Raw genomic sequence first — 15954 nt, forward strand, 5'->3', positions numbered from 1 at the left:
ATATGACAGCCATACCCCCTTCCCTTTTCAACTGGCCCCCTAAAAGTAAGGCCTTGGGGGTGGGGAACATGCAAATATCTTAAGTCCCCTCCACATTTTCAAGCCCAAACCAGAGCTTGTGACCAGGACATTCCAGGGAATTTCCAATCCGGTTGCGATTGGTAGCGCCCTCTGCCCCGTTTCCAAAAAGGACAACCGGCAGATACAGCCAAGGCATATAAAGGCCCTGCCCCTCCCATCTCCTCACCTGAGTGACCAGTTCCACCATCTCGGAGGGTTTTGCCCCACCCTCAGGCTTGCGCTGAGCACGGGGAGGCTCCCGGGAATGGGTCTGAACCGGCTCCGTTCCCTGCGGTACGGTCCAACTCTCTTGGGTTCCTTTCTTACAGAAGAGGCTGTAGGGAAAGCAATTTGGGGTGGAGGTGAGCCGAGGTGGGGCCGACCACAAGCCACGGCCCTGCCTAAGTCCTTTTTAATGCTCTCTGTGAATTGTCAAATGCTAACCTTTTTTAAAAAAAATGGGCTTGTGGAATACCCACTTTCAGTGCCATTCTATACCTCAGTGGTTCTCAAACTGTGTCGGGACCTAAAAGCGGCTTGCAATTCTCTCTCAAGTGTGCCACAAAGGTGGGAGGGAGGAAGAGGAAGAGGGTGAGCTGGGAGAGGAAGGTCTGAGAGCCAAGCTACAAGTGACGAATTACACTTGCCTGGCAAGTGAACAGACTCACATGTATTCCTCCCTGTTCACTTGCCCTCCACTTGCCCTCCACTTGATCACTACGTGATCAAGTGGAGCGCAAGTGGAGGGCAAGTGAACAGGGAGGAACACTTGTAGCTTGGCTCTCAGAGGCTTGATGTCAGATTTGGTTTTGCCTTGGCGTGGTGTGTGAAGCGGCCATGAAGTACAGTCTGTTGCTCAGTAACGCTATATACTTATCAATGTTACGTTACACGTCGGGGAGGGGGAGGGTAGCATGGAATTCCGTCGCAAGCAGGCTCCAAAAAGTTACGGATTGGATGCCCCTTCAAAAAGGTTGAGAACCACTGCTACACCTATCCTGAATGCTGATTCCGTGATCCTAGGCAGGTCCCGAGAGGGAGGGCAGGAAGGGTTACATCAGCGCTTAGTTCTTGTGGCCCCTTCTTACAAGCCCAGGGTAATGCCAATTGCCACTTCGGTAAGGAAGCAATTTTCCCCAGGCCAGTTCGGCTAGGGATCCTGACAGTGTTTTGCCATCTTCTGGGCATGGAGCAGGGGTCACTGGGGGTGTGTGTGGGAGAAGGGAGGGAGGTGTGAATTTTCTGCATTGTGCAGGGGGTTGGACTAGATGACCCCTTCCAGCCCTATGATTCTATGAATGTCTGTGGCAGAGGATCTGCCAGGAATTCAAGGAAAAGCAACAGTTTCTTGAGAAAGGAAGAGAAGAGAGCATAGAAGTAATCCAGCCACCCTCGATTATTTCATAGAATCCAGGGAAAGAAAAGGTAGGCACGGAGGGGCATTCTGGGAAATTAAATGGGGTGTGTGTGTCAATGGGTACAGAAAGCGAAGGAGGCATTTTCCTGTTCCCGCAAACACAGTGCAGTTACTGGGAAGGAAGAATGGAAGGGCATATATCCTAAGCTTCCTGGGGAACTGAGGGAGGGGGGTCTGGCATCCCAGAGACGTCGGGCCGAACCTTCAGGGTCGCCAGACTCTCACCTCTTGCGGTAGCCGAACATGAGGAAGAGGACACAAAATATAATGCACGCCATGCCAATGTGAACGCCAACCACGATGCCGGCGAGGGAGCTGTCCCCATCCTGCCCGCACTGGCACACCGGGTTGGCATCTGCAGGGCAAAGAAACAAAGGGAAGTCACGGGCTTGGAGAGGCCGGCAAGCAAAGAGAGGAGACCAAGGAGGTTAAGGTAGGAAGAGGCAGGCATGTCTGGACAGTGAAGAGGTAGGGAAGCGGACTGAACGCTGGAACGAGACCATGATGTAAGCTCTGCCTGATTGGGCGAAAGGTCTGCCACGTCCAGTATTCCGTTTCCAACGGAGGACAGCCAGATGTCTCTGGGAAGCCCACCCACAGGGGCAGGAAGGAAACTGCCCACCCTGTTGCTTGCCATTCCGAAGCAGACCGCTTTGGAGCCACTGAGAGCCCTCTCCTCCTTCATGAATGTGTCTCATCCCCTTGGAAACCCAGGGTGGTTGCCCCATCTTGCGGCCACAACGCCCATCTTGCACAGGCAGGTGGGGCCGGAGGACCTTCTGCCCGGTCCTTACCCAGCCTTTCGGAGTTCTCCTTGAGCGACACAAACCGCACGCTGCTGTTCCCATTGCCATTCCCGTTGAAGGCCTGGAGCTTGATCTCGTACATGGCGGACGGCTCTGTGGGTTTGGGGTGGAGGGGAGAGAGGATGCAGAGTGAAATGGATGCTTCCAGCAGCAGACACTAGGGGGCAGCATTGCTGAGCTTCTGGGAGAGAGGGCCACGGGGAGAGGGGGTCTCTAGAGGGGTCTTGGGAAGGCAGTGGAGAAAACTGGCAAAGCTCTGCTAGCGCCTCTGTGCCGAGCTGCTCTTGGAAATTGCTCTGGATTTCCTCCCTCGAGAAATCTGAGAATGGGAGGCTGAGTCCTCTGCTGTGGCTGGGGCCAGGTTAGGCAGCTGCAACTCGGGGAAAGCAGGGACCGGGCGACACCACAGATAATTACGGGTTTCGTGCCACTTTGAACTAGACCGACAGGCACCTTGGTGGAATTATAATTCCCAGGCTTCTCTGGGGAGTAGAAATGACTGTTAAAACTAGTTTTAAGTCTGTGATGTAGATGGCCCTTAAATAAGCGTGGGCGAAAGAGAGAGAGCGCCTCAGGCTTCAACATGCATTTGTCAGGAACTGTTTTGACACGAAGTGATGGAAAACAGCCATGCTGGGCAACAGATTTCGAGGGGGCGCTGCGTTCCTTCCTCTAACCCTCCATTTCAACGTTGTGTTAAAAAAAATGAGAGGAGGCGAGGTGGCATTTAAGACTTCGGGGCTTTACATTTCTATGTGTATGTCTGTGTGACATGTCTAAGTATGGTGTTCAGGGGCGTATGCCTGTGAATGTGAGCAAAAGAGAGAAGGTGCGTGAAAGGGGAGAGGCATATGTGTGAACGAAAAGCTGTATGTGTAGGTAATTCAGTGAGTTCATGCACTCCTGTATAAATAAACTCTGTGTGTGTGTGTGTGTGTGTGTGTGTGTGTGTGTGTGTGTGTGTGTAAAAGTAGAGGTGTGAAAAAAGGGAGCGCCCATGTTAATGTTATGTGTTTGTGAGAGATAAACGATGTGTGTATTGTACCCCTGAGACAGGTATGTACAATGTGTGAGTGGAAGGACAAAGAAAGGGTTGCATCTACCTGTAACTGTTGTTCATCGAGTGTTCTTCTGTGCAAGTGCACATGGGAACTGCGCATGCGCATTTGTACAGGTGTGTACAACATTGTGTGAGTGGAAGGACAAAGAAAACAGGGCTACATCTACCTGCATGTGTTGTTCATCGAGTGTTCTTCTGTGTAGGTGCACATGGGAACTGCGCATGCGCATGCTCAGTTGTACAGGCGTGTACAACATTGTGTGAGTGGAAGGACAAAGAAAACCGGGTTACATCTACCTGTAGCTGTTGTTCATCGAGTTTTCTTCAGTGCAGGCACACATGGGAACTGCGCATGCGCATGCTCAGTTGTACAGGTGTATACAACATTGTGTGAGTGGAAGGACAAAGAAAACCGGGTTGCATCTACCTGTAACTGTTGTTCATCGAGTTTTCTTCAGTACAGGCACACATGGGAACTGCGCATGCGCATGCTCAGTTGTACAGGTGTATACAACATTGTGTGAGTGGAAGGACAAAGAAAACAGGGTTACATCTACCTGTAACTGTTGTTCATCGAGTTTTCTTCAGTGCAGGCACACATGGGAACTGCGCATGCGCATGCTCAGTTGTACAGGTGTGTACAACATTGTGTGAGTGGAAGGACAAAGAAAACAGGGTTGCATCTACCTGTAACTGTTGTTCATCGAGTTTTCTTCAGTGCAGGCACACATGGGACTGCACAGAAGACACAACAATGAACATGGACTTCTTGGGGTACAAGGGTTTCTTTCTGAGGATCGGATGTGGGGGTACCAATCCGCTACCTTTAAAGAGGGCCCACGTGCCTCTAACCGCACTCTGCTTGCATCTTCTTTATGAATAAAGCTGATCTTACAGGAACAGAATGAGTTTCTGGTGCCTTTTCACCCAACGGAAACTGTACCCAAGAAGGGGTGGCGCTGGAACCCTTTCACGGCTTGTGGGCATGTGGGATTGGTGCCAGCAGTGGGACAGGATGACCCGGGCACTGTGTTACGGTCTGAGGGGTAAGGACAGGAACTGCTTGCTCATCCTCAACCCAAAGATGCAGAAGGGGATGACTCACCCAGGTCGTTGTATGTGAAAGAGTTGGCTGTGCCGGGCAAGAGCTGAGGGCCTTCGTAGTGGGCGCTCGGCAGCTTTCGCAGATAGAGTTTGAAGCCTTCGATACTGCCTGGCCTGGCGGGCAGCTCCCAGAAGACGTGGACCGAGCTGGAGTTGAGGATCTTGGTGAAGAAACCCAAGGTCGCAGGGACTGAGCAGGCGGAGATGGAAAAGGGGGTAGAGTCAGAAAAGAAGATGGAACGCAGCATCACCCTCTGCACTGCGGCTGGGTACCAGAGGGCCTTTTCGTCAGCCCTGAGAGATGACCGCGTGTGCTTTACCAATAGTGGTTAGTGGGGCTGGATGTACAAAGGCAGCAGAATGAGGTGGTAGAGTCTTGTGGCGGTAGAAAGGGCTGTACCACTTCAGATTGCAAGTGGAAGGATCGTGCTGTTGAATTGTTTACCCATGCAGGGGAAAAAAGATTTTCTGCATCCAGAAAACTAGCAGGAAGAAGGCAGGCACAAACCCTTCCCCCCTGATAAACTAGTTTTCTACTTGCAGGGCATTTTTTTCAACAAGAGGGTGCATTCAGAAAAGTGGATAGCTGAGCTTTCTGATTGGTCTGAGGAAGGTTATCTACATATGAACACACAACTGCTGCCTTACACTAAATCAGAACATTTGTCCATCAGCATCCATATTGTCTGGATAGCCCAGGTGAGCCTGATCTCATCAGATCTCAGAAGCTAAGCAGAGTCAGCCTTGGTTAGTAATTGGACAGGAGACTTCCAACAAAGACCAGGGTTGCAAAGTCAGGCAATGGCAAACCACCTCAGTTTGTCCATGAAAACCCCACCAGGGGTCGCCATAAGTCACCTATGACTTGAGGGCAGGATTTCATTTTCACTGTCTGCTTAGATCCGGCAGCGGCTTTCCAGAGTCTTGGGTGGAAGTATTTCATAGCACCAACTACTTGATCCTTTTAAGCCGGAGATGCCAGGGATTGAACCTGGGATCTTTTGCAAGCCAAGCAGAATCTCTGCCACTGAGCCACGGCCACTCCCCAAGTAAAGGAACCCTTTCTTTTCTGACTACTTGAGGCCCAGGAGAGAGAGGCTGACCCTTATTGAAGCTCTCCCTGCACCGCTAGGGGCTGACTGGGATGTTAAAACAGCCCAAGAGGAAGCTGAGCTGAGCAGTAGCATCACAGAAGGAGGGGACACGTGCTCCTGCGCCCAATTTTTTTTGTTGCTGCTGGCTTGGTCTGTGCCCCTGGGGCTCCGTGCGCTGCTGGCTGCCAACTCTCCAATGCAAACTGTTAGGGGATTTTGGGGTAGCCCCCTGACTTTCAATTCAAAACTCATTGATCTGGGCTGCCCAAAGCTTGTGAGAAAATTCTTCTTACACCCTATGTTTTGCATTTCTGTTCCTGCAAGTGTTTTTATAACATTAAAAGGTAAAGAGGCCATGGAAAAAAGGGCACGGCGAGTTTGTTTCCACTATGCACTGAAGGTTAAAAAATCGTTTATATCCAGAGATATTCAGCTTCAGCCTTGGAAATCCTTCCCTAATTATGTTTTGAAATGAATGGTGGCATCCAAGAACGTTGTTCTTACTATGTTCCTTTAATTCCTGGCTATGACCAGTCAATCTGCACTGTTCAGAAATTCATGTCCCTCAATTTGATTGCTTGTAAGAACTGGCTGTTTGTTTACCGAACGGCATGAGGACTTCTAAACTGTATTAAAAATTTTCTATGTTGATTGACAGGTATAAAATACAAGCGCTGATATCTTCCTGTATGCATTCAGTTACAAAAATTGATCACCAAGTTTAAATGCTTTGAGTTGTTTTCTCAGACCGGATCAGATTCAAGGTTTTGGTACTAACCTATAAAGCCCTATGCGGACTGGGACCGGCGTATCTACGGGATCGCCTCTCCCCATATGAGCCCCGGAGGACACTTCGATCCAGTGATAAACAGCTGTTACTGGTCCCTGGTCCCAGGGAGGCCCATTTAGCGTCGACCAGAGCCAGGGCCTTTTCGGTCCTGGCTCCAACCTGGTGGAATGCTCTGTCTAAAGAGATCAGGGACCGGCCGGATTTGCTATACTTCCGCCGGGCCTATAAGACAGAGCTGTTCCACCAGGCATATGGTTGACGCCTTGGGCCTCCCTGCCGCCCACCTAGAGGTAACTGTGCCCCTACAAAGAGTATCTACCACCTAGCCTTTGCCGTATATTTCTGGAGGTGGTTGGGTGGTGGTTCCTGGAGGAATCTGCTGCTATATATCTTTTAAAAATCTTCTGCTGTGGTATTGTTTGCTGTGTGTTTTTAAATATTTAAGGAGTTTTATTGGTTTCAAAGGTATTTGCATTTTATATTAATTGTAATCCGCGGACGATACAGCCTGATCAGAGGGCGGAATATAAATCGAATAAAATAAATAATAAATAAATGAGTAGTAAAGTGAGGAAATCTATAACTGGCTAAGGGTGTTGGTTTATTTCCCCGCTGCAAACCTTCCTGGCAAGTGGAAGGGCCAGTCCATCCATATCTACGGCACCCTGTGGCACCACGCCAAGGTGACAGAGGGAGGCAGATGCAGCAAGCGGGGCAGAAGTGGAGAGGAGGACACACTCACTGTTGCCCAGGGTGGTGGCCAGGATGGGCTGGGAATCCTGACTGGCGCCCAGTGGCGAATACGCCTTCAGGTAGATGGAGTAAGTGGTGGAAGGTTCCAGGTTGGTGAAGACGTGCTGGAAGGTCGTTTTGCTGACTGCCTCCTGCAGCTCCCGGCTGTCTGACTCTGCAGGATTAAACACGGCACGTGGGTTTAGGGGGGCACATGGGGGAGGGCTGGTTGCGGAAGGGGGAGGACCCCAGTGCCCCAACTCACCGCCCGCCTTGCGGATGTGAAGTACGTATCCGATGATGGCCTCGGTGACCTCCATGGGCGGTTCGAGCCAAGACACCTGGATGGAGGTGGTGGAGAGGGCCGTGGCTTTTACGCCTTCGGGGGAGCTGGGAAGTTCCTTGGAGAGGGCCACAGCCAGGCGGGCGCTGGCCTGGTTGGTGCCGGCGCTGTTCTCGGCGATGCACTGGTAGATGGCCTCATCTGCCGAGGTGATCCTCTGAATCATCAGGGTGCTGCAGAGATGAGAAGGGGCGCCGGAGGGGTGGATTTCAGGGTGGGGTGAATCTCCTAATCTTGAATCTCCTTTGGGTTTGGTGTGGCGGTTAAGAGCGGCAGGACTCTAATCTGGAGAGCCAGGTTTGATTCCCCACTCCTCCGCTTGAAGCCAGCTGGGTGACCTTGGGTCAGTCACAGCTCTCTCAGAGCTCTCTCAGTCCCACCCACCTCACAGGGTGATTGTTGTTGAGCATAATAACAACATACTTCGTAAACCTCTCTGAGTGGGTGTTCAGTTGTCCTGTATAAATTGAATGTTGTAGTGGTGGTTATTATTATTAAAGCTGTCTGTGGCTGTGGACCTAACTATATCCTCTGGCGGGGGATTCCCCGTTTTAATGGCTTGTTGTGTAAAGAAGTATTTCCTTTTGTTCGTCCTGAATCTACAGTCCATCATCTTCATTGGATGCTTCAAGTTCTAGTATTTTGGGATAAAAAGTTCTCTATTGTCTCTGCCCTGGGCATCATTTTATAAACCTCTCTCACGTCCCCCCATAGTCGCCTCTTTTCTAAACTGAAAAGTCCCAGACTCTTTGGCCTTTCCTCATAGGAAATGTTCTCCAGCTCCCTAATCCTCTCGGTTGCCCTCTTCTGTACTCTTTCCAGCTCTGCAATGTCCTTTTTGATAGATGGTGATCAGAACTGTACGCAGTATACCAAATAAGGCCACATCTATATAGAGTCATTATAATATTGGCTAAAATAGAAAAGAGTCCAGAAGCACCTATAAGACTAACCAACTTTACTGTAGCATAAGCTTTCGAGAACCACAGCTCTCTTCGTCAGATGCAATATAATATTGGCTGTTTTATTTTCTAATAGTCCCCAGCACAGATTGCAGCAAACCAAGAGGCACCTCTAGTGGTAAGGATCGAACAACTCAGTGGAAAAACCACAACTGGAGGGAAAATGATACCCACTGTAAATAGTTTAAAGTGTATTCAAGTGAAGAGTGACCAGTGCATATAATAAATACTTATATACTTCTAATAAATACTTGTTTCATTTAATTTAATTTATTGGATTTTTACTCCACCCTCCCCACATCAGCGGGCTTAGGGTGGATAACAACACAATTTAAAACTTATTTAACTATCATTAAAATTATAAAAAATACTACATCTTATCATTAAAATTACATTTATATAAGTATTAGAGAGAGAGAGAGAGAGAGAGAGCAAAGGAACAAGGCAGCACAGAATTTGATTTGGACGTTCCATACAGAGGTTCTTCCAAGAACAAAAATATAAAAAGATGGACAACGACATTGCATGGGAGGGCATATGGTTTAACACCCCCCACCCCTGCCTGGAGGGGGGGGCACCGCCTAGCATCAACCATATGCCTTGCAGAATAACTCTGTCTTACAGGCCTGGTGAAATGTTAACAAGTCTTGCTGGGCCCTGATCTCATGAGACAGAGCGTTCCATCAGACTGGGGCCAGGACCAAGAAGGCCCTGGCCCTGGTCCACGCCAAGCGGGTCTCCCTAGGGCCAGGGACCTTTAATATAAAACTCCAATAGCCATGAATTATTACAGCAATGCCACTCAACGATGGTGTCAGCCAAAAAAAGGGATCGCAGACTCTTTAGAGTATAATGAACTAATGTCTTTTCTTCTTCTCTCTTATTTTCAAACCCTCTTCTAATAATCCCCAGCACAGAGCTAGCCGTTTTCACTATTGCAGTACGCTGGGCTGATATTTTCATGGAGCTCTCCATTACAGCCCCAAAGTCTCTTTCCCTCTCAGTCTCAGCAAGTTGTGCGGCAGTGCACTTGCCCTGTGTGTGTGTGATTAAAAGGGCAAAATAAAAACATAACAAAATGCAAACTTCATTGAACAATACCGTTACATGTCTGGCTGCCTCAATTATTGCCCACGGGCCTATTGCACCGATTTTGCATAACTTGGCAGCTAATGATACGTCTTTAATGGCCAGAAATCTCTCCCTGGCCTTTAGAATGCTACACAGTTCAGAGCTGTGGGGGGGGGCAAGTCAATGATTTGGATTTGGGCAGGAAACAGAGGCAGAGCTAGCTGTGATGGAAGCAGCCATGGAAGATTCCAGTGTTGCTGTTTGGGAATCGAATGCAGAAGTCGCACAACCTGCTCGTCATTTCCAAAGCATGCACAAACACATGCAGTGCTCAGCTTCAGGATTTGCAAATGGCAAGATTCCCAAAGGGTAGGTTTTTGTTGCTCTTTGATTGCAAGGAAACCGATCCTGTGAAGCCTACATCCCTGGGACTGCCTACCCCCCAAGATGCTTGAAACCACAAGGGGCTTGCGCTAGCATGAGCACGGATTGAAAGGACGGATCACACCAGTGTTACTTTGAGCATCCTAGAGGCAGTGGCTTTTAACAACAACAACAACAACAACATTCAATTTATATACCACCCTTCAGGACAACTTAATGCCCATTCAGAATGGTTTATAAAGTATGTTATTGTTATCCCCGCAACAAAACACCCTGTGAGGTGGGTCGGGCTGAGGGAGCTCTGACTGGCCCAAGGTCACCCAGCTGGCTTCAAGTGGAGGAGTGGGGAATCAAACCCAGCTCTCCAGATTAGAGTCCCGTGCTCTTAACCACTACACCAAACTGGCTCTCATATAATGTTCCTAAGAAACTACAGTTCCCAGGATTGTTCGGAGGGAAATGGCTGTTTCTATATTGACTGGTTGGCCAAGTTTTACCCAGAATCTCTGCATATCACCAGGTACCTATTTGGCCCGTTCACTGACCAGGATTCCCAGTTTGTGTTCTTTAAAAAAACAAGTGTCTAACAGTGAAATCCTAAGCAGAGTTACTGCAGTTTTTGCCCATTGAAATCAATGGGCTTAGAGAGAAGAAACTCTGTTTAGGATCCAGAGGAGTTAGCCGTGTTAGTCTGTAGTAGCGCAATAGTAAAGAGTCCAGGAGCACCTTTCAGACTAACCAACTTTACTGGAGCATAAGCTTTCAAGAACCCCAGTTCTCTTCGTCAGGTGTAGGCATCTGACGAACAGAACTGTGGTTCTCGAAAGCTTATGCTACAATAAAGTTGGTTAGTCTTAAAGGTGCTACTGGACTCTTTACTATTCTGTTTAGGATTTCACTATAAGTCTTCTGGATCTAGAAAGAGATGGCAAAATGTGAAGGTAGTTTTCTCTTTAGACAGTGGGGAAAATCCATTCTGCCTGCCCTTTGCTATAGCCCATAATGGAGTGGCCATGTATAGGATTGAGGGGTATAGGAAGGCAGGGAGAATGTGTTACTTCCCTATTGTCAGGAGGGTTTGCAATAACATTTGATACCTCTGGTACCCCGGAAAATCCACCTCTGGTCCCCTGGAAAATCCACAACCATTTGATACCTCTGTCTGTGAGTCTACACAAGACATCTTACACGAGGACACTCAAGTGACTTCCTTTCTGTGTGGTCTTATATTCAAGTGTACTCTGTCTTCCTAGCAGTGCATGTGTATCCACAATGGGAGAACAAGGGTCAGATGAGTGTCCCTATGTAAGATGTCTTGTGTAGAGAGAGACTGAGTTTTCTGCTTCTTAGGCCTTAACTAGCTCCTAAAAATAAGTTAATTTTAAGGAAAATTATCAACTACTTCCTTGCAAATTTCCAATACCCACCCCCAACCCTCAACAGTAATGTAATATTGGATGATTCCGCACACGTTGGATAATGCACTTTCAATGCACTTTATCAATCGTTTGAGGTGGATTTTTTGTTCCGCACACACAAAAATCCGTTCCAAATGATCTATAAAGAGGATTGGAAGTGCATTATCCAATGTGTGCGGAATCACTCAGTAACTCATTGCTCTTTAGAAATATAAAAAGGGCCGTGTTTATCACTCCCTTCCCCAGCTCTCTGTAAGGCTAAAATCAGCAGGAAACTGAAATGATCTGCATACATTCAAAACTGCAACATGGTTTTAGGTGGTATATAAGTCAAAAAGGAAGTAGAGTGGCACTGGAGACAATTTGGCTTACCTAAAAATCCAAATAAAAACGACAGGTTTGCAATTATTTTCTTTTTATAGCTCAGTTGCAAACTTTTCTTTTTGGGCAACATTCACCCAAAGAGTTTCTGCACAATAGGATTCGCTTCCTTTTGGTTGTATACTTGGAAGAAAGAATTTTATTCCATGACCTGATAATCTCCAGTATACCGACTTTCAGCATATGCTTTGATCGGGTATGCCAATAAAAACATATTCAGGTTCTGCAAACAGGAGGCAGATGTGGAGCAGAGGCATGGCCTACTATGAACGAGGTGTCTGCCATTGCGCTTCTCGGGATTCAACTAAGAGCCAAGCTACAAGTGACGCCTTACACAGGTTGGACACTTGTCAGCTTCCCTCAAGTTTTGATGGGAAATGTAGGCATCCTGGTTTTACAGCTTGGCTCTCCATTACAGCTGCAAGACCAGGATGCCTACATTTCCCATCAAAACTTGAGGGAAGCTGACAAGAGTCCAACCTGTGTCAGGCGTCGTAGCTTAGCTCTAAGTGGCTGAGGGTATGGACTGATAGCTTAATCCTGAGTCTGGCGATCAATTCCTTAATGGTTTGTCCAGAGATAAGCTTAGCTTCAATAATTCCAGAAGGATAGCTGTGTTAGTCTGTGGCAGCAAGATAAAAATAAGGGGTACAATAAAGACTAACACAATTTATGCCAGCATACTCTTTCATGCTTGCTTCGTCAGATGCATGGAGCATACATCCATAGAAGTTATGTTCAAACTACTGCATGTTGTTGGGAGATGTTTAAGGCTGCAATATTACACATGTCATTTTGGAAGTGAGTCCCATTTAAATGGGTAGAATTGAGTTCTGAGCAAGTCAGGATTGGACTAAGTTGTTATGCTCATTTAATGGACGGCATGTTTTGTGGAAACCAGAGAAACCTTGTGGAATCCATAGGGCGGAAACCTGCACAGAACAGCAGTTTTAGTCCTGTTCCATTTCTATTACATACTGTAAATTAAGTGTGTGTTTGGGAAGGGGGGGATATTTGGGGTATTATTATTATTATTTTATTATTTATTTAATTTCTAGCCCGCCCGCCCTGCAAGCGGGCTCAGGGCGGGTTACAACAGTATGAGTAAATACAAAGGATAAAAGCATTTAAATACATTAAAATCCGAATTATCAGTAATCATAAATTCCAGATCCCCAAAAGGAAGCCCCCTCCATTCTTCCCGAACAACTATACACAGGGGGGAAAGGGGAGTGCAACTTGGGTATCATCAAACCGCGATGATATCAGTTGATGTCACGATGTCCCTTTCAATTTGGACCCTGGAAGTGACGCCCTGGTGTCACGTGACACTCCATAAATTTCCCATATCTTTTACAGGTTTTACCATAGAGATTTGGGAAATTCCTAGAGAGCTGCACAATGCCATGACGTCTCTTCCGGCCCTGAAACTAGAATTGACGTCACGGTGTCATTGTTACCTCCACACACATTTTGCTCATGCTGTTCCATTGACTCTCAAAAGCTTATACCCTGGAAATGTTGTCGGTCTTTAAGGTGCCACTGGACTCGAATCTTGCTCTTCTATTACAGGCCAACATGGCTACCCGCCTGAAACTTTTTTTTTTTTGCAGTAGTTAACAAGAAGATATGCCCAGACACTAATAGACAACGCAGCAATGAATGGAATCAATTTGTATAAATATTTGCATAACTTGTAGATGCCCTGACTGTGGGAACTTGAAGATGGCCCTTGTACAGCTAGACCACTTTAAAAGTGTGCCTTGTGGTTGTCCTTCTGGCCTCACCTGTTGTTATGAGTCAGTTTGATGTTCTCGCCTGGTGCCAGGACTTTGCCGTTCTTCAGCCAGATGAGGTGGGGCTCCGGCACGCCTTGCGCCACACAGGTGAAGATGGCGCTGGTGCCCGGGGGCTTGGAGACAGACTGGGGCCACTGCACGAACTCTGGCGGAGCTATGGAAGAAGAAGAGCACAGAGCAAAGTTGCCACAGCAGCACCAAGGATCAGGAATATTTTGCCAAATGCTGGGGTCATCATTTCCATCCTTCAATTCACTCCATCCATCCACACACCAATAACAGAACAACAGGGATGCAAGATCAGAGCTAGACGAGCCAGAGAACCAGAGTGGTATAGCCGTTTAAGCGTCAGATACAGGAGACCTGAGTTCAAATCCCACTCCGCAATAGGACTTACTGGGCGATCTTGGGCCTGTCATTCCCTGGCAGCCTAAACTACCTCACAGGGTTGTTGTGAGGATAACATTGAAGACTGGTTGCTGCCCTAAGATTGAGGATAAAGATATGATAAACCATCCAGCATTTCTGTAACAGCAGCTAGCCAGATGTTTCTGACAAGCTCATGAGCAGGGTGGTGAAGATCTTCCTTTATTGTTTGTCCCCATTATCTAATATACAGAGGTATACTGCTCTTGTACAGGGAGGTTCCATTTAGTTACTAAAAGTAAGCAAGTGTATAACGGGTGAGTAATTTAACTCTTAATTGCTTCAGAGATTCATGGCTTCTGCGCACAGAGGTTCCTTTTACCTAGCATGGTAAATACAGTCAACGGTATGGGAGCAGCAAATGTTAGTTTTCCTCCGTAGCATATGACAGTTTATATATGTCCAGTTGTTCCAGGGTGAAGTTTTCAGATGTTTTAAAGACCGCGCACACACCCAAAAAACCCACAATCCAAGGAATTTAGCTGAGGAGATACCAATCTAATGGTATTAGATCGGTATCCCCAATGGCACTAATGGATTTTTTAAAAACACCTTTTCGACACACGGGCTTTTTGGGTCAAGGAAGGTTACCAAAGTATGGGGATTGGTGGCTGCAGGCCAACAGATTGGGGAAGTAAGGGAGTAAAAACGTTTCTGGGAAGCCCTGGCATGGAACGAGGTCCATCTGTCCTTTAATTACACCAGCAAGAGGTAAAAAGTGATTTTTTTTTAAAAAAAGGTTGGGTCTGAATCAGAATCATGTGGTTGGAAGGGACATTCAGGGTCATCTAGTCCAACCCCCTGCACAATGCAGGAAACTCACAACTACCTCCCCTCCCCCCCTTCACATACCCCCAGTGACCCCTGCTCCATGCCCAGAAGATGACAAAACACCGTCAGGATCCCTAGCCAAACTAGCCTGGGGGAAATTGCTACCTGACCCCAAGCTGGTAATTGGCATTAACCTGGGCATGTAAGAAGGGGGCCACAAGGATTAAGCACTGATGTAACCCTTCCTGCCCTCCCTCTCATGATCTGCCCAGGTTCACAGAATCAGCACTTGGGTGTGGAGCTGAGAGCCAAGCTACAAGTGACAAATGACACTTGAACGGCAAGTGAACAGACTCACGTGTATTCCTCCCTGTTCGCTTGCACTCCACTTGATCATGTAGTGATCAAGGGGAGCGCAAGTGGAGTACAAGTGAACAGGGAGGAATACATGTGAGTCTGTTCACTTGCCGTGCAAGTGTCATTCGTCACTTGTAGCTTGGCCCTGAGTGTGTCACCTCTCCTCCCCCTCCCTAGTTAAAGGTGCCCATTGAAGGTCTCACGCTCAACAAAATCGTGAAATTGGCCCACGCAGAGGCAGAATGATTGCAAAATAAGAAGGTGGTTCTCACTGTTTCCGCTGGCCAAGATCGAACAATTTATAAACAGCCAGAAAGACTGTCAGCCAACATCTACAGCTTCATTGTGCCTTAATTGGGGAAGGGGAGGAAACTGGGGCCCGAACTGGGGTCCTAGTAGGGTTACCAGGATCGTGCCCACTCCCCCAGCTGCGCCGCAGCCGAGATGCCCCCCCTACTCTTGGCCGCAGCGTGGGAGCGACCGTGAAGCCAGATGTCACATTGAAAGGCCTGACACTCCCCAGAAAAGAAGCTGTAAGCTTCTAAGACGGGCGCATCTCATTAGCTCGCCAAAGGGCTGGGAAATGAGCAGCTCCCCCCTCCCCGCTTCGCCCCCGGAACAAAGGCGGTCCCCCTCCCCCACGGGGCATAGGAGGGGGAAGACGGCCTCACACTTGAAAATGGCTTTGTCGTCCAGATGGCCTGGAGATCCGGGCATGGTAATAAGGGGTGTGTGAGAGCGCCTCATATGCTCCCCCGCCAGACCAGAAAATGCACCCAGGGCCCTGCGAGGAATTTCTCCATCCCCAGAAATGTGTTTCATTTTGTGCACACCCTGCTCCCCTGGAGGTGGAGGAGGGTCAGATTCTGGGGGAGCTTGTGGTTTAAAGCGAGTCAAATGGGGGGATGCCGAGTCTTGGTCACTCCTAACCAGGGAACCCCTTTTTCATTGCTATGATGCTGGGCAAGGGAGCAGCCAC

General features: G+C 48.1%; 1 protein-coding gene across 1 annotated transcript in view; it reads right to left on the minus strand.

Annotated features, from left to right (window-relative positions):
• LOC129325577 (immunoglobulin superfamily DCC subclass member 3-like) overlaps window positions 1–15954 on the minus strand; it is a 33034-nt gene that overhangs the window by 233 nt on the left and 16847 nt on the right. The window contains exons 8-14 of the mRNA XM_054973331.1: window positions 13410–13575; window positions 7329–7579; window positions 7074–7238; window positions 4449–4637; window positions 2272–2376; window positions 1703–1832; window positions 248–395 (exon numbers count right to left, since the gene is read on the minus strand). Of these exons, the coding sequence (XP_054829306.1) occupies window positions 248–395; window positions 1703–1832; window positions 2272–2376; window positions 4449–4637; window positions 7074–7238; window positions 7329–7579; window positions 13410–13575 (1154 nt within the window). The remainder of the gene's footprint in view (window positions 1–247; window positions 396–1702; window positions 1833–2271; window positions 2377–4448; window positions 4638–7073; window positions 7239–7328; window positions 7580–13409; window positions 13576–15954) is intronic.

The sequence above is a fragment of the Eublepharis macularius genome, chromosome 1 (assembly GCF_028583425.1).
Source record: "Eublepharis macularius isolate TG4126 chromosome 1, MPM_Emac_v1.0, whole genome shotgun sequence".
Taxonomy (NCBI): Eukaryota; Metazoa; Chordata; class Lepidosauria; order Squamata; family Eublepharidae; genus Eublepharis; species Eublepharis macularius.